At 38.7% G+C, this 26,807-nt stretch overlaps 2 protein-coding genes across 8 annotated transcripts in view; both read right to left on the minus strand.

Annotated features, from left to right (window-relative positions):
- The window catches only part of FAM151B (family with sequence similarity 151 member B), a 32,867-nt gene extending 22,279 nt beyond the window's left edge, over positions 1-10,588 (minus strand). For 2 of the 3 annotated variants that reach the window (XM_041752834.1, XM_041752833.1), the window contains exons 1-2: positions 10,433-10,588; positions 2,776-2,901 (exon numbers count right to left, since the gene is read on the minus strand). In XM_041752834.1, coding sequence (XP_041608768.1) covers positions 2,776-2,901; positions 10,433-10,457 — 151 coding nt within the window. In that variant the 5' untranslated portion in view covers positions 10,458-10,588. Of the gene's footprint in view, positions 1-2,775; positions 2,902-9,418; positions 9,701-10,432 lie in introns of all 3 variants that reach the window. The other variant, XM_041752835.1, reaches the window with a different exon arrangement.
- A 9,725-nt stretch (positions 10,589-20,313) lies between these two features.
- ZFYVE16 (zinc finger FYVE-type containing 16) overlaps positions 20,314-26,807 on the minus strand; it is a 52,394-nt gene continuing 45,900 nt past the window's right edge. For all 5 annotated transcript variants that reach the window (XM_041752372.1, XM_041752370.1, XM_041752371.1 and 2 more), the window contains 4 exons: positions 26,188-26,350; positions 24,955-25,060; positions 23,092-23,259; positions 20,314-21,116 (listed from right to left, as the gene is read on the minus strand). In XM_041752372.1, coding sequence (XP_041608306.1) covers positions 20,955-21,116; positions 23,092-23,259; positions 24,955-25,060; positions 26,188-26,350 — 599 coding nt within the window. In that variant the 3' untranslated portion in view covers positions 20,314-20,954. The remainder of the gene's footprint in view (positions 21,117-23,091; positions 23,260-24,954; positions 25,061-26,187; positions 26,351-26,807) is intronic.

The following is a 26,807-nucleotide window of genomic DNA, read 5'->3' on the forward strand; positions in this document are numbered from 1 at the left end:
AAGCCATTAAGGATGGTATCAACAGTCCTTACTCTAACCAAGACATCACAAGAATGATAAGGCCACAAACTCCCTGGTCAGTTCTTTTTTTTAAATAAAAATGAGAGAGAGAGAGGCAGAGACACAGGCAGAGGGAGAAGCAGGCTGCATGCACCGGGAGCCCGACATGGGAATCGATCCCGGGTCTCTAGGATCGCGCCCTGGGCCAAAGGCAGGCGCTAAACCACTGCGCCACCCAGGGATCCCTCCCTGGTCAGTTCTAAATAAATTACTGTCAGTGGAGGCCCACATTGGCAACCCTGTTGGGACCTGTGTGACTCCTGAGAGCTTTCTCTGTATTCTTGCTTAATAAACATCTGTTGCAGGGATCCCTGGGTGGCTCAGTGGTTTAGCGCCTGCCTTCGGCCCACGGCATGATTCTGGAGTCCTGGGATCGAGTCTCACATCAGGCTTACTGCATGGAGCCTGCTTCTCTCTCCGTGTCCCTGCCCTACCACCCCCTCACTGTCTCTCATGAATAAATAAAATCTTTTAAATAAACAAACAAACTTCTGTTGCTTTACTCACTCTCCTTTGTCTGCAAGATTCATTCTTTGACCCCGTGAGACAAGAACCTAGCTTTCCCACTTCAATAATAGTTATACTAAATTTAAATATTCTAGGACAAATGAGATAAACCAATGAAATATAGCCTTTATGTCTCCAGGATCTTCTCTCCTTTCCTTTGGACTAAAAAGAAATTGCAAAACTAACCATGGCTGAAAAAAGGGATTTGTGAAGAGAATTCCCAAATATAAAATTTGGAGCTCTGGTTTTGCCTAACAGAATGTAAAAAGGACATTATCTGAAGACTAAGAAACCTCTGAAAACTTCCAGATCAACATCAGACCGTCAGCAATTGGAAATGACTTTCCATTAAGAATTTTAAAAATAAAGTTAAAAGTGAGATAACCATATTTAATTAGATTATTTCTAATATAAGATTTTAGCATCTATTATTATAAATTGTAAATTTTTAACAATTTTTTCCAAATGTATAATTGTTACATAAAATAAAATTTATTTTCTCTTTCGACTTTGTATCCTGAGATTTTCTAAACGTACCCATGAATTGCAGTCATTTATCTGTAGCAATCTTTTGATTTTCTATATACACAACTATATTGTCTGAAAGTAGTGTTTTTATTTCTTCCTTTTTTCCATTAAAAAAATTAACATACAATTTACAGACCATAAAATTCAGACTTTTAAAATATACCATTCAGCAGTTCTTAAAAAATATTCAGGGGCGCCTGGGTGGCTCAGTGGTTGAGCTTCTTCTGCCTTCAGCTTAGGGCATGATCTTGGGGTCCTGGGATCGAGTCCCATATTGGGTTCCTTGCATGGAGCCTGCTTCTTTTGTTTCCTGTCTCTGCCTCTCTCTGTGTCTCTCATGAATAAATAAAGAAAATCTTAAAAAAAAAAATTCAGAAGGCTGTACAACTGCCACCAATACCTAATTCCAGAAAAATTTCACTATTCCAGAAAGAAATCTTGTACCCATTAGCATTTACTCCCTATTCTCTACTCCAGCCAGCTCCTGTCATCCACTAACCAACTTTTTCCTGAAGCTTTGCTTTTGCTAAAATTCACTTATTATATAATCACTGTGTGGTTATTATGTGCTAGGCACTGCTTTAGGTTATCAAAGATTCAATATTAAACCAAAGCTCCTCTTTTTGAGGAGCAAAAAATAACAAAAAAAAATATACCTTTACAATAAAAATGTATTTTGATATACATTATCCAGATACATAATTGAGTAGGATACAAAAGATGCACATATTTTTACAATAAAACTTGGGACTGAGTAATTTTCCTTGTTGTATCAAGTCACTTTGAGCTATGCCCTAGATCTCTCTGATGACACCATTTTAGTCTCCTGTGCTGCTGCATCCAACAGGGGTACTTCAAAGGAAAAGGCTGAAAAAAATACTACAATGTTCATCTATGATGAAAAAAAAAATATATATATATACACATATATATATATATACACACACACACAGCCACACTCAATATATGTATATTATGTCTGTATGTGAGTGTATTTTTTATACATATATACACATATATATACATATATATATAATCTCTCTCTCTCTTCTAGCCTAAGCTTAAATACTACCCAAGGCAATTAATTATAAATTGGTAATACAATGGCTTCATCCATCCATTCAACAAATATTTATTGAGCTTCTCTTTAATACACTATGAAAGACACAAAAATATTTAAGACATACATTGATCTTAAACATTTTACTCAAATTGGGACACCTGTGGGGTTCAGCAGTTGAGCATCTGCCTGTGGCTCAGAGCATGATCCCTGAGTTCCTCCAGGAATGAGTCCCTCACTGGGCTCCCTGCAAGGAGTCTGCTTCTCCCTCTGTCTAGGTCTCTGCTTCTCTCTGTGTCTCTCATGAATAAATACAATCTTTAAAAAACAATTTTTTACTCAAATCACCCCAGTATATAAGCAAGTATAATAATATATTGAGACTTTCAAATAGACACAGAAAAGGCAAATCACTTCTGGAAAATAAGAAAATTATTCCATTATGGAAATCTGTTCATTTTATAAAGAAAATGAGATCTTTTAATAAAAATGTTTATATCAGCCTAGAATTTATACTTTGATCATCTAAGCCTTTTATACCTGCAAATATGCCCAGATATCAAAGAAGAGTTGAATTAATGTATTATCCAGTGTATATACAAGAAATTATATTGACTTACTTTTCAGTGCTTCATTCACTTGTGCCTTGTGGTTAGCTGCATGATACCAGATAATTTCAGCGCCATCTTCTGTTGTGATCTGGTTATTTCTCAGAAAATATTCTAGTATATTTTCACTCCAAGATCCTAAAACAACATTTATATTAAAAAGAATGGATTGTTTTTATGGGGCAAACATTTTAAAATAACAATGGGCAGAGCGGGCAGCACAGGTGGCTCAGCGGTTTAGCGCCGCCTTCAGCCCAGGGCGTGATCCTGGAGACCCAGGATCTAGTCCCACGACGGGCTCCCTGCATGGAGACTGCTTCTCCCCCTCTGCCTGTGTCTCTGCCTCTGTGTGTGTGTGTGTGTGTGTGTGTGTCATGAATAAATAAATAAAATCTTAAAAAAAAAAAACAAAACAATGGCCAGAGCATATTATGGGGGAGAATAATAAAGTAATTAAACTGGGAATAATTGAGAACAAGCATTATGACGTGGGAGGTGTGTGTGTATATATATATATATATATATATATATGTATATATATATGTATACGTATATATGCTATATATAACTAATATATAACTAATATAATAACATGCTATATATAATAATTAGTAAGCATATAGGAGAGTCTGTCTGAAACTCAGAAGCCATGAGGAAGTAAGGAGAAAGAAAAAGATAAGGTACGAAGCAGGTATTTAAAGCAAGATTTTTCACAGGATATCCTCCCCAATCCTGGACCATAAATAAGTAAAATGTATGTGAAGTCCTATTAAAAACTACATTAAAGCTTTTTAAAGTTTGTGCAACTTGTTTTCTCCCTCTGAGGCCCCATTCTATATTATTAACAATTTAGAATCTTAAATGACACATGTAAGTATATTCACCTTTGAATTATGAATCTCAACAACATTTATGAGTGAATAAACTTCTGAATTAGTAATTATAGATTTACCTAGTATGTACAAATATACATAATTCCCTTACCAATCAACTACTTTTTGGCTTACCAGATTTTCTCTTAAGCATTAAAATATGTGAGTTAATCAAGACTAAAATACTTGAACAGAAGTCTACTCCATACTATGTCATATCCCAATATAACAATGAAAAAAATTACATAATTCTTGTTTATTCATTTAAAACATTTTAGTGGCTATCAATTGATTGTAATTCCTTATGCATGAGATTATGTCTTCTGTTAATTATTAACTCTACCTAATAACTGATAAATCTAAAAATGGCCAGCAGAAACTGCTGATAAGACATTGAGAAAAAGTAAATTTTTTTTTTTTTTTTTTTTTTAAATTATGAGTGAGGTTTAGCACCTTTTTTTTTTTTTTTAATTTATTTATGATAGTCACAGAGAGAGAGAGAGGCAGAGACACAGGCGGAGGGAGAAGCAGGCTCCATGCACCGGGAGCCTGATGTGGGATTCGATCCCGGGTCTCCAGGATCGCGCCCTGGGCCAAAGGCAGGCGCCAAACCGCTGCGCCACCCAGGGATCCCTAAATTTTGATTAAAGAATGGAGGGATATACAAAGAGAACTTCTAACCAATATGCATGGAATTTAGCAACCACTATGAATATTGGGCTACAGAATAAAAGTGAGAGTTAGCTGTAGCATCCACTATAGCCCAGAACACATGGCTCTATTAGCATATGCAACAGTCACAGACCATTCAGACTCACTCAGCTGAAAATACATTTTTAAAATATCTGAGTTAAGCATTTAAATTTTTTAAATTATTTTTTTAAAAGATGTATTTATCGGGCAGCCCCGGTGGCACAGCGGTTTGGTGCCGCCTGCAGCCTGGGGTGTGATCCTGGAGACCCAGGAGCCCACGTCCGGCTCCCTGCATGGAGCCTGCTTCTCCCTCTGCCTGTGTCTCTGCCTCTCTCTGTGTGTCTAAGAATAAATAAATAAAATCTTTAAAAATAAATAAATAAATAAATAAATAAATAAATAAATAAATAATTTATTCATGAGAGACAGAGAGAGAGGCAGAGACATAGGCAGAGGGAGAAGCAGGCTCCCTCTGGAGAGCCGATGCAGGTCTTGATCCTGGATCCCAGGATCATGCCCTGAGTCAAAGGCAAATGCTCAACTGCTGAGCCACCCAGGTGTCCTGAGTTAGGCGTTTTTAGAAGGTGCATTAATTACAGGCTAAAACAGAAATGTCCAACAGTGGGAAAATAATTACAACATAGTATATCTTCATGATAAAATATATGACTGCTATGGCTGTTAAAAAAGTTTTTAAGATATATCAAAAGCCTCACAAAAATGGCGATCACGCATGTAATTACAAAAACACTAAAAGTTAATTGTGCATATTGGATGTCTGTGGCACCTTTCAAAATTTTAGAAGGGCAACTTACAAATTAACAATAAAAAACCCTAATTCCAGCAATTAAAAACATCTGAAGTAAAAAGTTCTCTTTGCCCTAATAATGGGTGTAATTGTTACCTTAGACTTAGTCACAACTGTATATGAATTTAAGAAGTCTGCAATTTACCTGTGACCTAGCATATTATTACTATTTTAGCTAGGCTATAACTGAAAATAGGGCCAAGAGAAAGGCAAAATTGTTTCAATTTCTAAAAAATTAGTGTACTTTTTCAGGAAGCAGTTTTAGACTTACAAAGATATGCCCTCCCCTATTTTTTATATCTTTTTGAGGTAATGAAAATATTTTAAAATGGATTGTGGTGATGCTTACACAACTCTGATATGCTAAAAACCACGATATTATATGCTTTATTTTTTATTTTTAAAGACTTTGTTTATTCATGAGAGACACAGAGAGAAGCAAAGACATAGGCAGAGGGAGAAGCAGGCTCCCTTTGGCAACCCCGATGTGGGTCTCCATCCCAGGATCCCATGATCATGCCCTGAGCTGAAGGCTGATGCTGAATCACTGAGCCATCCAGGCACCCTATTATATGCTTTAAATAAGTGAATTGTATGGTATGGAAATTATATCTTAATAGTTTTTTTAAAAGATAATGGTAAAAAAAATTTACCCTTTGACTCAGAAACTCCACTTTCATAAACTTATCCCATAGACAGATATGCTCATATATGGGAAATGACACATCTGATACAAGGAGATTTGCTGACATTGTAACAGCATGAGTGAAAAGAAACTAAATATCCATCAACTATGGATTAAATAAATTATGATATATTCATGCAATGGAACATTATGCAGCCATTAAAAAGAATGAGGCAAATCCATATGTACTGATATAATCTCAAAGATATGTTAAGTGGAAAAAAAGCACAGTGGGAACAATATGAATGGGTACTATGGCAGGAAGAATAATGACCCCCCCAAAGATGTCCATGTCCTAATTCCTGTAAACTGTGAATATGTTATATTTCATAGCAAGGGGAATTTAGGAGACAAACAGAATTAAGGTTACTACTCAGTTCACTTTGGGGTGGGGAAGAGTAGCTTGGATTACACAGGTGGGCCCGGTGAATCACAAGATCCTTATAAGTGAAAAAGAGAGGCAGGAGAGTCAGTGTCAGAGTGATGCAATGTGAGAAGGACTGGATCAGCCACTGGTGGTTCTGAACATGGAGGAAGAGACAATGAGCCAAAGAACTCATGCATCCGAGAGGATGGAAAAGACAAAAATATGGATTCTCTCCTAGAGCCCCCAGAAGGAATGTAGTCATGCTGCCACTTTGATTTTAGGTCAGTGAGACTATTTCAGACTTCTGACCTACGGATCTATAAGGTAATAAATTTGTGTTTTTCTAGCAACTAAAAACTAATGCTCTGAAAAAAGTAGTTTGTATATTAAAAAAAGAAAAGGGGCGGGGGGAGAAAACCAAGGAAGATATATAGCATATGGTGGCATGTATACTATGTTCTTAAAAGTTAGGGCTATTAGTGTCAACCAAGAGAAGAGCCAGAACTGAAATAAAAGCATTTAGTTGGGGTCTGAGAATTGCAATTCAGGGAGGTATTTAAAACAAAACAAAACAAAACAAAACAAAAAACAAAGCAAAAAAAAAAAAACCTCAAAGTCAGGGGCTTTTATTTTTTTATTTTTTGAAAGAATTTATTTATTTATGAGAGACAGAGAGAGAGAGAGGCAAGACACAGGCAGAAGGAGAAGCAGGCTCCATGCAGGGAGCTCCATGTGGGACTCGATCCCGAGACTCCAGGATCACGCCCTGGGCTGAAGGCAGGTGCTAAACCACTGAGCCACCCGGGGTGCCCAGTCAAGGGCTTTTAAAGACAAACAATGTTTCTATATGTTATGTACCAAAAATTTTATCTGATGTTGGTAGCAGAAAACTGATCTTAGCCAAGCATGATTGGTTGCTAAGGCTACCACTAAGAAAAAGTCTGTTACTGCAGTAAGTTGCAGGTGTTTGTGCAGAGTCCTTGGAATGTTTGCACTTTGGCCCAGTTCAAAAATTCATGGTTCTACCTGGTGAGAATGTGCATAAGGCTTTCCTCCTTAATAGCCTTCTGGCTCCATTTTAAAACCTCTTAAGATAAGTTAACCCATTTTATTTTACTAGTCACATTAGAAAATATATCAAAAAGTTACTACTGGCATTGTGTGTACTTTCTTTTCCTACTTTGATATACATTTTACAAATGTTCTAAAATGAGCATGTATTATGTGTACAATCAGGAAAACACTTAAGCTGAAAAAAAGAATATGTCACCAAACCTGTCTAATGTGACTACTTAGGTTTTTATAAAAGGTACTCTAACCTTCTGGGGGCCCCTGGGTGGCTTAGTCACTTAAACATTCGATTCTTGATTTCAGCTCAAGTCATGATCTCAGGGTCCTCAGATCCAGCCCTGGCTCCTCGCTCAGCAGGGTGTCTGATTCTCTCCCTCCCCCACCCCATCACTCTCAAATAAATAAATAAATCCTAAAAAAGAGAGAGAGAGAGACTGTCACCTTCTGGAGTAGAACCGCCTGGTTTAAAATACCTCCCAACTCTGGGGACAAAGTGAAAGGGACACACCAGATACCAACTTCCAAAAGCTATATAACAAAAAGCTGGAATAATGGTTCGCCACATCCCTTTGTCTTTATTTCTAACTCTCACCCAATTTCAAGAGAAACCGAACTGCCAAAACTATTCTCTATTTGATCTATTGAAATTATAGATCAAGTAAATGTCACTTTCAACCATGACCCCAAGACACAATATTCCTTCCTCCTTACCACTCCTTTCCAAAATCATAGTGGATTACTAGCTATGCACTACGACAACAAAAGTAAATAAAAAGTATACAGGTTGGGAAAAGAAGATAGAAGTCTTTGTTTACAGATGACATGACTGTTTATGCAAAGAATCTGAAAGAATCAACACAAAACCTCCCAGGATTAATAAGTGATTGCTGCAAGCTTAAAGGATACAAGGTTAACATATAAGTCAATTGTCTTTCTACTTACCAGCAAAAAACAACTGGAATTTGAAATGAAACACACAATATCATTTACATTAGCACCCAAAAAGCCAAAAATACCTAGGTATAAACCTAACAAAATATGTACAAGATCTATAAAAGGACAACCACAAAACTCTGATAAATGAAATCAAAGAACTAGAGACATTCCATGTTCATGGATAGAAAGACTTTATATTGTCAAGATGCCAGTTCTTCCGATTTCATTTACAGATTCAAGCAAACACAATCAAAATCCCACTAAGTTATTTTATAGATATTGAGAAACTGATTCTAAAGTTTATATGGAGGGCACAAAACCCAGACTAGCCAACACAAACCTGAGGGAGAATAACAAAGAGATGACACTACCCAACGTTAAGACTTACAAAGCTACAGTAACCAAGGCTGGGCAGTACTGGTGAAAAAACAGACAAAGAGATCAGTGGAATACAACAGGGAGCCCTCAAGTAAATGCCCTGTAAATAGAGTCAATTGATCTTTGATAGGGACACCTGGGTGGCTTAGCAGCTGAGCACCTGCCTTTGGGCCAGGGCATGATCCTAGGATCCTGGGATGGAGTCCCACATTGGGCTCCCTGCATGGAGCTTGCTTCTTCCTATGCCTGTGTCTCTGCCTTTCTGTGTGTGTGTGTCTCTCATGAACAAATAAGTAAATTCTTAAAAAAAAAAAAGATCTTTGACAAAGGAACAAAGGCAATAGAATAAAGACAATCTTTGTTAACAATAATGCTGGAACAAGTGGACATCCACACGGAAAACAATGAATCTGAAACAGATCTTACATCCTTCACAAAAATTAAATGCAAAATCTAAAACTCCTAGAATATAGGAGAAAACCTAGATGACCTCAGATGTGGTGATGACTTTTTTGATAGAGCAGCAAGGCACCATCCAGGAAAGAAAGACTGGGTAAGCTGGACTTCATTAAAATGAAAAAACTTCTACTCTACAAAAGACAATATCAAGAAAATGAAGAGGCCAGCCACAGACTGGCAGAAAATATTTGCAACAGACACAGCTAATACTGGATACAATATACAAAGAACACTTATAAGCCAACAACGAGAAAATAAACAACTTGGATCTTAAAAATGGGCCAATGACTTTATCACCAAATATAAAGAGATGGCAAGTATTTGAAAAAGTGCTGCACATGATATGTCATCAGAGAAACACAGAACGACGAGGCACAACAACCCACCTATTAGAATGGCCAAAATCTGAGACACTGACAACACCAAACGCTGGTGGGAGCAGAGCAACAGGAATTCTCATTTACTGTTGGTGGGAACGCAAAATGCTGCAGCCACTTGAAAAGACAGGCAGTTTCGGGGGCATCCCGGGTGGGGGTGGCTCAGAGGTTTAGGGCCGCCTGCGGCCCAGGGCGTGACCCCGGGGTCACGGGATCCAGTCCCGCGTCGGGCTCCCAGCATTGGAGCCTGCTCTTCCCCCGGCCTCTGTCTCTGCCTCTCTCTCTGTGTCTCTAATAAAGAAATAAAATCTTTAAAATAAAAGACAGGCAGTTCCTTCTAAAACTAAACATACCCTTACCATACAATCCAACAATGGTGCTCCCTGATAGTCACCCAAAGGAGCTGAAAACTTAAGTCCACAGAAAAGCCTACGCATGGACGTTTGCAGGGGCTTTACCCGTAAGTGCCAGAAATTAGCAGCAACCACGAGGTCTTTGAATGCGTGAAGAGGTAAATCGACCTTGGCGCATCCAGAAAACCGAGCAGGAATATTACCCGGTGCTGAAAGGAGGTGAGCTCTCAGGTCGTGAAGAACCTCGAAGGCAGAGGGTTAGGGGGCAGAAGCGCATCTGAAGAGGCTACTGCCGCCTGCACCCGGAGGACATCCTGGAGGAGGCCGAAGAGGTGGGGACGCCGCGCGACCCGCACCTGTCTACACCCGAGGGGCGTACACTATCAGCAGGGCGCCCTAAGGGAGACCAAGCGCTGCGATTCGGAGCCAGTGGGAAACGCTGGGGAAGCGTCCACCTAGGCTACGGGGGGTCTCTGGGTCCTCCCGCTCAGGCTTCCTATGAACCCAAAACTACCCTAAGAAAAAGAAAGAAAGAAAGAATTCCCTTTCGAAAAGGGCCCGATGCCCTTGCCCTTCGCGGCCGCCCGCGCAGCCGCCCCAGCGCCCCCACCCGAGCCTGCGGGCCAAGGCCTGCCGCCCACCGGGCCCCGACGGCGGGGTCCGCGCTTACCCGGAACCCCCGCGGCCGCTGTCATGGCGCCGGGCCGTGGGCCGCCGTGGCTGGCCCTCCAGGCGGCTGGAAGGCCTGCAGACCCGACTCCGCCGCCGCCCGCGGCCCCCGCGACCTCGGGGGCGGCGGCTTCCGGGCGGCGGTGCGCACGCGCGGGGCGGAGCCCGAGTCCCGGAGCGCGCCGTCGGGGGCCGCTTCCGCCGCCCCAGTGTCGCGGGAATTGCTCGGGCGAGAGCGGGCGCGGGGGGCGGTGCGATGTGCTTCCCGGGCTCGGGGGTGTCGTCCCTTTTTTATTTTAGTGACATCCTGAAATGGCAAGGAATCATTTCTCCGTAAACCTGGCTGTTTCGGGGGTCCGTGGGTGGCTCAGCGGTTTAGCGCCGCCTTCGGCCCAGGGCGTGACCTCGGGGTCTCGGGATCGAGTCCTGCTTCGGGCTCCCTGCGTGGAGCCTGCTTCTCCCTCTGCCCGGGTCTCTGCTTCTCTCTCTCTCTCTTTCTATGAATAAATAAGTAAAAAATCTAAAAAAAAAAATTCTTACACTTTATTTTTTTATTTATTTTTTTCTTACACTTGAAAAAAAAAAGTTTGCTGCCTCCGTCTTCCTGCCATTGTTCGCACAGGAAGCGCGCGATGCTGCTGGATTCTCTCCGCTTACACTTTATTTTTTTATTTATTTTTTTCTTACACTTGAAAAAAAAAAGTTTGCTGCCTCCGTCTTCCTGCCATTGTTCGCGCAGGAAGCGCGCGATGCTGCTGGATTCTCTCCGCAGTGCCCGGTTGGCCACAGCTCCTGACCTGCTTTCCGCAGCCACGCGGGGCCTAGGGGTCTCGGGTCCGGGCTCGAGTCCCGCGTCGGGCTCCCGCGGGAGCGGGGGGGGGGGGGGCCGCTTCTCCCTCTGCCTGCGTCCTTGCCTCTCTGGGTCTCCCGTGAATAAATACCTGGAATCTCGGGACGCCCGGGTGGCCCAGCGGTTTGGCGCCCTCTTCGGGCTCCTGCGTGGAGCCTGCTTCTCCCTCTGCCTGTGTCTCTCTTGAATAAGTGGATAAAATTAAAAAAAGAAATATTTAAAGAAAATAAAAATTCCTTTAGAAATTCCCTTTATCTCTGCCCCCAGGACACGTGTGGGCAATCATCCCCAAGCACGTGGCCCACGGGTACAGATCTATAGGGTCTCCTGACTCGGGTCTCATTAGACGGTGGTAAGTGGCCTTTTCCCACAACAGCTGCCCCTGGAGGTTCTGGAAACCCGGCTTCCAAAGCTCCTTAGGGAGGATGCGCTCCCCATCCCCAACCCTCCCTCTCCCAGGGGTACAATCAGCCTCCCCTCCCAGGCCCCGCAGCCCTCTCCCTGCCCACCGCTCCCGGCTTTTTCTTTCTTTCCTTCTTTCTTTTTTTTTTTTTTTTTTTAGATTTTATTTATTTTAAAGATTTTATTTATTTATTCATGAGAGACACAGAGAGGGAGGCAGAGACCCAGGCAGAGGGAGAAGGAGCAGCAGGCTCCATGCAGGGAGCCAGACGTGGGACTCGATCCCAGGACTCCGGGGTCACGCCCTGGGCCAAAGGCAGCGCTAAACCGCTGAGCCCCCCGGGCTGCCCCCCGGGCTCTAATAAAACCACCCTTTGCCCCAAAGACGTCTCAAGCATTCTTTCTTGGCCGTGGGCTCCGGACGTCCCCCCACCCCCCCACACCAAACCTCTTCCATGTAACCCCAAACAGCATCACTGTGCCTAATACAGCTCCGTCGGCGATAAATGAAGGTACCACGTCCCCTGACCACGCAGACGGCAGCCCTTCAGATGTGAATGGATTTTAGTCTTCCCACACTTGGGCTGTAATTATTTCAATTTGTCTTTAGTTGGGCTTCCAGTATCCTCTGGGTGTTCTCTAGCTGAACCAAAAAGATTTCTAGAGTTTCAGAAAACACTAAATTCTAATGATTTCAGTTGTGTGTGTGTGTGTATGTGTGTGTGTGTGTGTGTTTAAATCTTTGAGATACAGTTAGTTGGCTCATATTTGATTTGCAGGTACCTAATGGACAAAAAATGTTACACATTTAAAGTGTCCGAATCAGGGATTCCCCGGGTGGCTCAGCGGTTAGGCATCTGCCTTTGGCCCAGGGCATGACCCCAGGGTCCCAGGATGGAATCTTGCCTGGGGCTCCCTGCATGGGGCCTGCTTCTCCCTCTGCCTGTGTCTCTGCCTCTCTCTTTCTCTCTGTGTGACTATCATAAATAAATTTTTAAAAATTTAAAGATTTTTTAAAAATTTATTCATAAAGACAGAGAGAGAGAGAGACAGAGACAGAGACAGAGACACAGGCAGAAGGAGAAGCAGGCCCCATGCAGGGAGCGCGACGTGGGACTCCATCCCAGGTCTTTAGTATCACGCCCTGGGCTGCAGGCGGCGCTAAACCACTGCGCCACTGGGGCTACCTCTAAATAAATCTTTTAAAAAATTAAAAAATAAAGTGTCCAAAGCAGTGTATTCATAGAATTGTGAAACCACACCACAGTCAACCGAAGAACATTTTCATCACCCCAGAGCAGTTACTTTCCAGTTCTTGCCCAACCTTATGCAAGCACAAGTCTATTTTCTGTATCTGTGGATTTGCCTATGCTGGACACGCCACATAAATGGAATCGTACGATGTTAGAGTCTTTTGTGACTGACGTCCTTCCCTAGCATATGTTTGCAAGCTCCCTCAGTACAGCATCAGTACTTCTTCTTTATGATCAAGTAAAATCCCATTGTTTGTATATACTGCACTTTACTTGTCGGTTCATCAGTAAATAGACATATTTGCATTGTTTCTGCTTTCTGGCTACTAATAACTAATACTGATTATCAGCATTCATGTATAGATTCTTTTTTTTTTTTTTTAAGATTCTTTTTATTTATTTGACAGAGAGAACCAGTGAGAGCACAAGCAGTGGTAGCAGCAGAGGGAGAGGGAGAGTAGGCTCCCTGCTGAGCACGGAGCCCAACACTGGGCTGGGCCCCTGGACTGTGGGATCATCCTGGGCCCAAGGCAGACACTCAACGGCTGGAGCCACCCAGGCACCTCCCACCCCACCTACAGATTCTGAATGGAGGTATGTAGAAGGTATTTCTCTGATAGAATTGCTGGTTCATAATGAACTTTATGTTTAAATTTTTGAGAAACTACCAACAGGTTTTAAAAGCAGCTACTCCCATTTTACACTCTTTCCAGCAAGGTATGAGAGTTCCAATTTCTCTATGTCCTCATGAATACTTGGTATTATCTGTTGATTTTCTTTTTGATCATAGCCATCCACGTGAATGAAGTAGAATCTCATTCTAGTCTTGATGGGCATTTCTCTAGTGATTAATAGTGTTGAGCATATTTTCAAGTGCTTATTGAGTATATATTTTCTTTGGAGAAAAAAAGTCTTTAAGATTTTATTTATTTATTCATGAGACACACACACAGAGAGAGAGAGGCAGAAACGTAGGCAGAGGGAGAAGCAGGCTCCCCACAGGAAGCCCGGTACGGGACTCAATTGGGGGACCTCGATCATGCCCTGAGCCAAAGGCAGAGGGTCAACCACTGAGCCACCCAGGCATCCCTCTTTGGAGAAATGTTTATTCAAATCATTTGCTCATTTTTTTATGAGCATTTTTTATTTTAAAACAAGATTTTGTTTGTTTGTTTATTTATGCAAGCTGGAGGAGGAGCCAGAGGGAAAAGGAGAGAGAGAGCATTCCATGCTGACTGTTAATTGACTGCTTATATTATTGGTGAAGCTTTGGGTCAACAGGCTATGAGCAGCCTGTTTAGGTTTGGGGGCATCAAAAGTTATACACAGATTTTCAACTGTGTGGGGGGTGGGGGGGGTCACTGCCCCTTACCGTCCATGTCTCCACATTGTTCAGGGTCAACCATATGTGTAACTTTTTTTACACACACACACACACACACAAACACAAACATACACACATCAGTGCTGACTGGAAAATAACTAAATTTTAAGGCCAGCTGCACTCTTCTCAAGAGTGAATTATATATACTGAATCAAAGGTCATGCTTCTACAAATGGCCTTACTTTATTCTACTCCTCTAGTAAGTATAAAGTCACCACTTTAACCCAGATTGTGTTAGTCAGAACAAACAATACACTCTTTATTCCTATTTATATATATCATCAGAAGTACCTCCAAACTCTCAGCTCAATGCCCAATTTTCACATTTTAATCCCATAAGGCTCTGTATATCTGCTAGTCTTTCCTCAGTGCACCATATACCCTTCACATATGAAACCTTTCCTTTGTGCCAAAAAAAGTAATTAGATACATATTTGGTATAAAAATATATTTTCTCAGGATGCCTGGGTGGCTCAGCTGTTGGGCACCTGCCTTCCACCCAGGGCGTGATCCTAGAGTCCCAGGATCGAGTCCCACATCCGGCTCCCCGCATGGAGCCTGCTTCTCCCTCTGCCTTTGTCTCTGCCTCTCTCTCTGTGTCTCTCATGAATAAATAAATAAAATCTTTAAAAATAATTAAAAATATATTTTCCCCCACTCAAAAGTAGAGAAAATAGTATGATGAAGCTCCATGTACCCATCCTACAACCTCAGATTCAACAATTTTCAAGATTTTCTACCTTTGCTTTACCTATCCCTTTGTTCTTTGTTGGAGTATCTTCAACCAAATTTCAGACACAGGAAGAGGGAGATGCAGAGATGCAGGCTTCCAGTGAGGAGCCTGATGCAGGACTCGATCCCAGGATCCCGGGATCACACCTTGAACCAAAGACAGATGCTCAACCACTGAGCCACCCAGGCTTTCCAAGATCTTTTCTTTATGTTTAGTTTTATCTGTGGTTATAATGTACCTGGGTATGTTTTCGTTTTTAACTTTTTAGCAACTTGATGTGCCAGTAGAAGTACTGTAAATTTTATGTAAATATATGTAAATTTATGACTTTCACCAAATTTTGGAAGTTTTCAGCTATTATTTTTTTTTTAAGATTTTATTTATTTAGTCATGAGAGACACACACAGAAAGAGGCAGAGACACAGGTAGAGAGAGAAGCAGGCTCCCTGCAGGAAGCCCGATGTGGGACTCGATCCTGGGATCACGCCCTGAGTCAAAGGCAGACGTTTAACACTGAGCCAGCCAGGGGGCCCACAGCTATTACTTCCTCAAATGTTTTTTCTTCCAATCTTTCTCTTCTTTTGCAACTTCTGTAACATGAATATTAGATCTTTTGATGTTTTCCCATACATCTTCAAAGCTTTTCTTTTTCTTTTTTTCTCTATATTATTCAGGCTGGATAATTTCTGCTGAAATATCTTTAAATTTGCTGACTCTCCCCTTGGTTGTCTCCATCCTATTTAGACCCTCCAGTAGGGACGCCTGGGTGGCTCAGCAGTTGAGTGTCTGCCTTTGGCTCAGGGCCTGAGCTCACAGTCTTGGGATCAAGCCCCACATGGGGCTCTTTGCATGAAGCCTGCTTCTGTGTCTCTGCTTCTCTGTCATGAATAAATAAAATCTTTAAAAAAAAGGCCCTCTAGTAAATTTTTTGATTTGTATTTTTCACTTATAAAATTTCAATGTGGTTCTTTTTATAGCTTCAATTGTTTTGGTAAAGACTTCTTCCTTTCATTTCAATAGTATTTACCCTTGCTTTATGGAGCATAATTAAAGTAATATGTTAAGTCTTTTTCTCACAATTCTGAAATTCAAGTAACTCCAGAACTGGCTTTTGTTCATTGTCTTTTCCCTTGAGGGTTGTGTAGATTTCCTTTTTGTTTTACATGTTGAGTAATTTTGGATTATTTCCTAGATATTTTAAATGTTATGAAACTGTCAGTCCTGTTTAAGTCTTTAAAGAAATGCTTTTGTTTTTTTTTGGTTTTAGCTTGCAGTCCATCCAGTTAGTTCAGACCACATACCTTGGACAGCTTTATGTAGCTCGTGGTTCCAAGGACAATTTAGTTTTCAGCATCATTACAGTGCAGTTCTAATCTGCCCTGATTGTGCACCACCCAGTGGCCAGTCTGAAACCTGCATACAGGCATACATCATTTTATTGCATTTTCACAGAAACTGTGCTTTTCACAAATTGAAGGTTTGTGGCAACCCCAGGTCAAACAAGTCTATCAGGGCCATCTTTCAAACAACATTTGCTCACTTAGTTTGCTCACAATGCTTTACTGAATATTTTAAGCTCACTGTTGAGAACTGCTCAGAAAAAAAAGATTCCTTTCAAAATAGGGCAGCTCACTGATAATGCACCTGGTCACCCAAGAGCTCTGATGGAAATGTACAGTGAAGTTAATGTTGTTTTTGTGCCTGCTAACACTGTGGCATGTAATACACAAATGTTGATAGAAAATGTTTAATTCTGTTAGCAATTACTCAGTTTTAGCAATTCTTATGTATAGCTGCTCAAAAGTACCTTAGTTATCTCATATTATTTGCTGCATGTAACAAATCACCAGAAAATTTAGCATCTTAAAACATTTATTATCTTACACAGTTTTTGAGATTTGGGAATCTGAGAATGGTTTAGTTTGGTGGTTCTTATGAGGTTGCAAACTTTTGACAGTGCTGCAATTTGAAGGCTTGACTGACGTTGGAGGATCCACTTCCATTCATATGGCTGTTGGCTTCAGTTCCTTGCCAAGTTGGCTTCTTCATGGGGCTGAGCATACCTGGCAGCTAGCTTCCCTAAGAATGAGTTGATCTAATAGGGAGTGAGGGTCAGAGTGAAGAGGAAAGGATAAGAAGGGACAAAAAGAAAGTGGCGAGAAATGTACCAAAGATGGAAGTGATAGTTTTTTACAACATAATCTTAGAAATGACATCCCAACCCTTCTGCCACATTTTATTGGTCACAAAGACCAATAATGTCTTGTGGGAAGGGACTACACAAGGGTATGAATACCAGGAGGCAGAGATCACTAGGGGGTTATCTTGGAGGCTGGTAAGCACTGTATTTTACCAAAAGAAAAAAAAAGAAAAGAAAAAGAAAACCTTTATTATACTCAGAGGTTCATAACAAAGCATTGAGTTAAACCCAGTTCTTCAGTTGTATAAAGCCTAAAGATATGGTTGTAATTTTATCGATGTAGATGTGCAAAGTATTTCCCAAAAGGTGTTAAATATTAAATTGTTCCAAGCTATATCCAAAAGAAAGAAAGAATATAAAGATCTCAAATTACTAAAAATCTGATGTGAAAAAAAATCTCAGTTAAGTGGTAAAAGATAAATTTAGATGGCAAGGCTTAGTGTCTGGTAGGAAAAAAAATAGAGGTTTAAACATAGATAAATAAAAAATAAACTTGCACACATTTTAGTAATAAAAAATGTTATGAGAAAAATAGTCTTCCTATTTGAAACATACGGTCTAATTCCTGTAAAAGAATTTTTCTTGCCTCTGTGCAATTAATATGCTTTTATCAATCATGAGTAAAAGTGGTCTGAGAAGGAATGAAACCTTTAAGATTCTAGGTATGAACCTCATAACTCAAAGTAATTGAGGAAGTGAATGTGCTCTTCAATGTAAACACCATGCTACATTTTGTATAAAAAATGAGAAGAGGAAAAAAATCTATTTGTATTTGCTGCTACTACACTTAAACTGTGGGAAGACATAAGAAACTAATAAAGATGATTAGCTGGTTGAGATTGGAGGGTAGGAAGAACAAGGCAGACACATATAAGGTGGAAGTTAAAATGTATATTGATTTTTAAAATATTTTTTATATTTTTCTGATTTCTGAATCATACATATATATGTATATATATATATCTCCTATATAAAACATTTTTTAATCACAAAGAAATTAAAACCTAAGATGGATTTGTAGATTTCTGGTTTATTTCAGGATATTATCTATTAAAATGTGAGTCAAGTTATCAAAGTTATGCTTGTGACTAAAAAAAGAAAAGTCTAAAAAAAAAAAAAGAAAAGTATATTCTTTACTTATAAAACAGTATCTGAATCTAAGCTGTTATAAAATTAGACAGTTGAGACAGCATAGTCAGGCTATTGCTTTTATGATTAAATCATAGGTTAAGATATTCATATAACACAGAAAACTCTTTAAATTGTCTTAAAAGGGAAAGTTCGATCGTTTTATATATTACCTACTTTTCGGGTTTTTATCTCTTACCTAGCCAAGTTTAATGACCACTATCTAACAAGTTCTCCTTATTGTCTCCAGGAGGCTATCCTTCTGGGTTACTTTCCAACCATGTAGTCAAGATTCGTATCTCCATTACAGCAGTTACTTTTACTTTGTTAATTATCTGCATCATATATTCAGCTCCTAAAGGAAAGAACTATCTTAATCATCTTTCAACCACAGAAGCCTAACAAAGTGCTCTGCACATAACAAGTATATAGACAAAGTTTGTTGTGTGGCTGCATAGAACAAATGGGCTAGATTTCACTTCATATTTCAAAATTCAGAGAAAGAGACCAGTATTAAAAAGCCTAAGACCAAAAACAGATCATTGTCGACTGAATACAAAGAGCCATTTTATTTCTTCACCTTTAAAAAAAATTAAAGTTTCAAAGTAAGTACCAATGTGAAGAATATGACCAAATAAGTTAACTACATTCAGAAACGTACTATATATCTACAAATAATACTTTAAAATGTGCCTCCAAAGGCACACTTTCTAATTTTCATTAAATGTAGAGGCTTTATGAAAACAAATCTAAAGCTATCCTATCATGGGAAGAGCTCTCCACCATTTTGTTATTTTTAAGTAATTTCAGGAGCACCTGGCTGGCTCAGTAGAAGAGCATGTGACTCTTGATCTTAGGGTTGTGGGTGGTGTAGAGATTACTAAAAATAAAAAATAAATAAATAAAATAATTTCAGTATATATAGACTGTGCAACTACTTATACTGCAAAATAAACACACTATATAAAGAAAAAATAACTGAGTTTGATATGCAATTGTTTTTATCTTACACCATAGCAATAAATTTCACAGGTTACTTTGTGTTGCCATTTTATTTAATAGCTGCAACATTTTACATTGTTTATGAAGTAACTACTTCCAGAAGACTGATAATCTCCTTCATAGGGTACCTTTGGTTAGTACTACAGTGATTCAGTACGAACCATATGACCAGTGGAGCAAAATTCTCAGTCTCTCCTAGCCTGAGACCTCATATCCTGAGTTATAACCCTGACCTGGTCATCAAATTGAGATGCTTCATAAGTATCTTTCTTATGTCAGGGCTATGTAGTGTAGTTTCTTTTTCTTGAGATATATAATGAGTGTTTTTGATACAAAAACATATTGCCATATAAGAATAAAAAAAGCATCAAAATAATGATTATATTTTATATAATGTAAATGACAGGACTAACTAAAATATCCCCTTTACTTTTTTTTTTAAACACAATGTACTTAAAACTTTGCTGTTTGAAGAGGAAAGTTCTGTAACAGTCTCAAATACATAGAATTTAACTTATGTTAATATCCTGTTATAAAAAATAACTATCATATAAAGAATTTAAAATATGCAAAAATAATTAGTTCATTAAAATGTATATTTAATACATTAGTGTCAATGAAAATATGCAGACTTGCCAAGAAAGTTCTTAAGTAAAGAAGTTTAAAAAAAAAAAAAACCTGTTTCAGGCTTAATTTATTGCTACATAAGTCTTCATCAAGGGTCATATGGCCTGTTGTCAATCACTCTTAAAAGTGATAAATAAAGTAGGGTATATTTTCGAAGGAAAGAGGAAAAATAATGCACTGCAATACAAAAATATTACCTATTTATAAATTATTAAAGACTTATAAAACACATACTGAATCATGTTTTTACTATAAAAACAATGTACTTAAATATAGAAGCACAAAATTCTGAAGCACCCACAATTATTTTAAGAATACCCATTTAATCAAGAAAAAAAACCATATATATATATAATTTGAGAAGAAAAGAAGGCAAAATTCTGATTTTAATCCAAATAATCAGAGTTTATCTAATCATGGAGGTAGATCTCCACTCCAATTATTACAAATAAGTTATCTGTCTTACTCAAAGAATTATCATATAAGACTAAGATCTGAAAATCGTGTCACTGAAATTCATTTTTAACAGAATTTAGTAACCAGCAATGTAACTGGCATATATAAGAGCTATTTCCCTCATAAAGTTATATCTGGAAAAAGCCTTCATTAAAATCATTCTTGGTATAACGAGGTATACATAAGTGCAGATACTTTGGCTTTGCATTTAAATGACACAGTAAATGCTACAAATTTATTTAAGACAAAAGAAATCTTTGTCTTTTTAGTACTTGCAGTAAGTCAAAGCTTCAAAAACTGGGGGTCTCTTAAGTTTTTAGAGATTTAAATATTGTGCTAATGATTTAAAAAGATAATTTCCTGCCTAAAAAGCAAAACTTACGTGTTTCAAACAGCGAACATTTACTTTTAGTGTTTGTGGCATTTCAGCTTTAGTGAATGTAGTTTTAACAAATTAGTTTGCAATATATAATATGATTCATCTTTCACTAAAAAAGATTTTCTATAATGAAAAATACTAATTCTATTTCTAATGGTAAACTAGTAGAGTCGGAGGTCCCACCATGGATCACAGGGATTAGAGCACTATCAAGATCATTTAAATAATGCTGAGGAAGAAGCTGGCCTTCAGATCCTGCCTGAAATTCAACCTGGAAAAAAAAAAATCTTGGTAAGTCAACCCTAGAAAGTAAGAAATCTTGTTTATTAGCTCAGCACATGAATATGAACTATTTAAAAATGTCATTTAGTTTAAGGATGTTAAGAAAATACTTCATATTCACTCAAAAAATGTTTCACGTTCTCCTATACTTCTCTTATCTTCTATATAAATTTTAATTATCTCTCCAACAGATATCATAAAATTGTTTAAATGCCACTATTTCATACTTTAGGTTTCTTCTCAATGCATACATAAACAATCTAGAAAACCAAGGTTTTATTGTTATTTTTTTAAAGATTTTATTTATTTATTCATGAAAGACACACAGAGAGAGGCAGAGACACAGGCAGAGGGAGAAGCAGGCTCCATGCAGGGAGCCTGATGCGGGACCCGATCCTGGGTCTCTAGAATCACGCCCTGGGCTGAAGGCAGGCACTAAACCGCTGAGCCACCCAAGGATCCCTGTTCTCTCTCTTTTTTAAAAATATTTTATTTATTTATGAGAGACACAGAGAGAGAGAGGTAGAGACATAGGCTGAGGAAGAAGCAGGCTTCATGCAGGGAGCCTGATGCGGGACTCGATCCCAGAACCCTGGGATTAAGTATTTCTTGTTCTAATATTTGTATTTCACACCATCCATGTCACAGGGCTCCTAAAACCCTTATACATTCGTAAGTGATAAGAGCACTAGCAATATCTGTTGTTCTAATGAGGTGACTGAGTGGGCTCCTGGATGGGGACTGGTCACCAGAAAGACCAAGCTATGATTAGAAACTAGATTTTTCAACCCTTACCCCTTACCTTCCAGAGAGAGAGGAGAGGGGTTAAAAAATGGAGTTAAATTATGCCTACATGAGGAAGCCTCCATAAAATCCCTATAGTGGAGGGTTTGGAGAGCTTTAGGCCAGCTAAATACACCCACACCAGAAGGGTGATACACCCCAACTCCACTGGGACAGAAGTACCTATGCTGGAGAACCTCCCAAACCTCACCCTATGAGTATACCTTTTCCTGTATATCCTTTAATAAACTGGTTAACATGTGTGTTTCCCTGAGTTCTGCGAGCTGCTCTAGCAAATTAATTAAATCCAAGGAGGGAGTTGTTAGAACTTCTGATCTACAGCTGATTGGTCAGAAGCACAGTCAATAACTTGGGTTTTTAATCAGCATCTGAAGGGGTGTGAGAGTACAGTCTTGTAGGACTGAACCCTTAACCTGTAGGATCTGATGCTATCTGAGTAGATGGTGTCAAAACTGAGTTGAATTCCTAGATTTCCTGCTGGTGTCTGAGAACTACCTACCTGTTGATAGGGAGAAAAACCTCTACATATCTGGTGACTACAAGTGTCAGAAATGAAGTATTTTCTATGAGTAGTAAAGGACTCACAGGAAAGAAAGACAGAGGGAAGAACTGGTTTTTCCTTACATAGGATGGAAAAGACTAACTTTTTCCTTTTTTAACACTTTTAGACTTTTGTAATTTTAAATCATGTGAATATAGAATAAAGTCAGAATGAAAAAATTAAAAACCTACTTGTCAAGCAGGATTACTACAGTGCAGAGGTCAACAGACTATGGCCGGCCTATGGGCCAATCTGACCCACCAGTTAGTTGTTTTAGTAAACAAAGGTTCATTGGAACATACATAGTGAGCTCATTAGTTTATATACTGTCTGTGGCCACCTGTGTACTATAATGGCAGAACTGAATAGTTGTGCCAAAAATGTCATATAGCCCACAATGCCTAAAATATTTACTATCTGGCCTTTTACAAGAAAGTTTGCTGACCCCTGGTGTGAAGAGTAAAGGAGATAATGTACAGGAAGTGTGTAGCACGTGCTTATGTTCAACAAATTTTAGTTTTCTTCATTCATCCCAAATAAAGGATTAAATAAGAAACTTTTGATTATTTTAACATATGATACATTCATTTCAAAAATACATCACAAAAACATGTCTCACCATATCAGTGTCAATGGAAACTCTGAGGCCAATTTTATTCATCCCATTACTCTTTAGAGTTTTCAGATGAGGGCACAGTGCAGCACTACAAGCCATGGCTATTTCTTTTGCAAACTGATAACGAGTTGCTGAAACAGATAAATCCTGGTCCTTCAGAAAGTAGAATACCTGAAATGTATTTAATTAGGAAACAAGTCATGATTAAGATTAAAAGCAGCTTTAAAAATTGCTACTTTCAACTTTATTAATAAAATTCCAAAGTTACTGCCAAGAAATTCATTAGTTAAAAACACTATGTGAAAAAAAAAACACTATGTGTAAATAGATATATCTTTTTTATTTATTTATTTATTTTTATTTTTTTTAAAGATTTTATTTTTATTTATTCATGAGAACACACAGACAGGATTGAGAGAGAGAGGCAGAGACACAGGCAGAGGGAGAAGCAGGCTCCACGCAGGGAGCCCGATGTGGGACTCGATCCCGGGTCTCCAGGATCACAACCTGGGCTGAAGGCGGCGCTAAACCGCTGAGCCACCCGGGCTGCCCAGATATATCTTTTTTAAAAAAGATTTATTTATTTATTCATGAGAAATACAGAGAGACAGAGATATAGGCACAGGGAGAAGCAGGCTCCCCGCAGAGAACCCGATGTGGGACTCGATCCCAAGACTCCGGGATTACACCCTGAGCCAAAGGCAGATGCTCAACCACAGAGCCACCCAGGCATCCCTGTAAATATATCTTTTTTTTTTTTAAAGATTTTATTTATTTATTCATGATAGAGAGAGAGAGAGAGAGAAAGGCAGAGGGAGAAGCAGGCTCCATGCAGGGAGCCCGACGTGGGATTCGATCCCGGGACTCCAGGATCACGCCATGGGCTGAAGGCAGGCACTAAACAGCTGAGCCACCCAGGGACCCCCCTGTAAATATATCTTGATCCGTAGGTAGTAAAAGCTTAAAACCAAAGATTATGGAATATGGTATGACTTAGCTATTTTTACCTAAAATTAACCTATAGCAACAAAAGCTCTGTTAATTCAGTTTAGAAAAGTATACTGAGTCCACCCTATAAGCTCGCCTTCCTGTAAGGACATCTTAATGAAATTAAGATCAAACAAAAAAATAATGTTCTATAATTTCTACATCCTCTATAGTTTCTATCCATATTGTACATACATACATAGAATCACAGGGAATATAAAAGAATTTAGTAACACTGATTGCCTGACCCTGGAGGCAGAGTGAGAAGGAGTACGGAGGTAGACTAAGGAGTTGAGAGTCAATAATTTCATATCCTTTTAGTTTAAAAAAAGTTGGGACATGCAAAAATAATTTTCATTTGTGAATGCTGATTATAAACTGGTATCTATACAATAGTTTATTTTGGGGGGTGCCTGGGTGGCTCAGTTAAGCATCTGACTCTTGATCTTAGCTCAGGTTTTGATGTTGAGATCATGAGTTCAAGCCCTGCATTAAATAGACTGTGCGTGGAGCCTACTTAAAATAAATAAGTAAATAAATAAATGTAAATTAAAAATAATTTTGTAAAATAAGAGAAAAATGAAAATAACATGGTCAAATAAATATGCTGTATAAAGAAAAACTTAACTGTGAACTTAACTGTGAACTGGCAGGGAGTACCACCATACAACAGCCTGAAATAATCTTATGGAAATCCAAATCTGGTATAAAGAAGGCAGTGTGGGGTGAAAATATGTGTGTGTTTCCAGATATAATGTAAAAAGTATTAATAAACTGCAATGAGAAATCTCCCAAGTTAAAAAAAAAAAAAAAAACAAAACCCAAAAAAACCCCACATCCAAACACAACACATAAAGGGAAGGAATCTTTCTCAGTCACCTCAGTACACTTTACAGTCTTCTCATCGGTTTCAAAATCTGCTTCCAGTTTTATCTTTTCACTTGGAAATCCTTGTAATGATATCCCATCCACTGAACTAATAACACTATAGAATAAAACATAATACAGTAGTATTATTAGTGCCAAAATGCCTTCTATGAAATGAATTATTAGATTTGAACAAATAAGGAGAAAAATACTAAAAATATAAATTTATAGCACTAAGGTAATTCAATTACATACAAAATAATTAAAACTATAGTCCATTCATTTACCAAGATTTCTTCATTGTATAGCAAATAATATCTACTCCTTCTTATGCCCAGTTTAGATCTCAGGTTTAAAATGCCTTAGTTTCCTAACAGAAAAGCTGTTGCATGAATTTAAAAAACTTTATTTTGGAATCCCTTAGCATTAAGCTATTTTTTTCCTTCTTTAATCCAGACCTTTGAGCCAATCTCCAAAAAAGAAAAAAAATGGTAATTGAAAAAAAGGAGTGGCAGGAATATTCTGTAAGACCTCCAATATATGTATTATTAAATTCAGTTGTTATATGTATTTTTAAAGATTTTATTTATTCATGAGAGAGAGAGAGGCAGAGACACAGGCAGAGGGAGAAGCAGGCTCCATTTTGAGAGCCCGATGTGGGACTCAATCCTAGGACGCCAGGATCACGCCCTGAGCCAAAGGCAGATGCTTAACCACTGAACCACCCAGGTGTCCCTCAGTTGTTATATTTAAGTGAACCAATATAATACAGAATAAACATCCAAAGGAATCTTTTACTTACTTCACAAAAATAGATATGAAAAAACAGAAAAAGTATCTTGCCTTCCAAAACCTTGGCATCAAAGTCACACTACTACATAAGCACATTTTATCACTGTCCCCTCCCAAACTGACCACCCTTTAATAGTTTACAGTATCCTGGCCAAGAAAATACACATGAGACTGGTTAGGTACATGTTTGAAAAAACAGACTATGTTCAGTAGCATACAAGCATTTAAATTAATGGTATAATTCTATATTTACTCAGAAAATGCTTAATTTGCTAGCAAGATATTTTTATCCTTCCTCCTCCATCAAATCCATTACATTTTATTTTTTTATTATTTTTAAAGATAGATCCCAAGACCCTGGGATCACGACCTGAGCTGAAGGCGAACACTTAACCAACTGAACCACCCAGGTGCCCCTCAATTATATTTTAGTAAAAAAAAAAAAATTCATACCCTTTGTTTCCTTCTTCTTCAGAATCTACCCAGCAGATATCCACATATTCTCTTAGGTCTACAGCATCAACTTTCCCACATGTAATTTTAAAGTCTTTCTGTTCTCGTAGAGCAAGCCGCAAGCCATCCATGGTCTCTGGCGTTATTTGTACCATTAAGCCATCTAAAAATGATTTATATTTCACATTCCTTTATTTATTTTTTTTTTAAATTTTTTTTTAATTTTTTTTTAAATTTTATTTATTTATGATAGTTATACAGAGAGAAAGAGAGAGAGGCAGAGACACAGGCAGAGGGAGAAGCAGGCTCCATGCGCCGGGAGCCTGATGTGGGATTCGATCCCGGGTCTCCAGGATCGCGCCCTGGGCCAAAGGCAGGCGCCAAACCGCTGCGCCACCCAGGGATCCCTTCACATTCCTTTAAATTAAATATCAATTTATAGGTCTAATCCATAAAATTTGCTATCAAAGTATGTTCTGTGTAAGATAAAAGTTCTATATCATCTGTTAAATAATCTTAATGATTGTTTTCTACTAGGAAATATGAAAAATATTTCAAAGTTAAGGATTATCCTTTTTTTTAAACAGTTACACAAATAATGGTGACATTTTTCATTACTG

Source organism: Vulpes lagopus, chromosome 4 (assembly GCF_018345385.1).
Source record: "Vulpes lagopus strain Blue_001 chromosome 4, ASM1834538v1, whole genome shotgun sequence".
NCBI lineage: Eukaryota > Metazoa > Chordata > Mammalia > Carnivora > Canidae > Vulpes > Vulpes lagopus.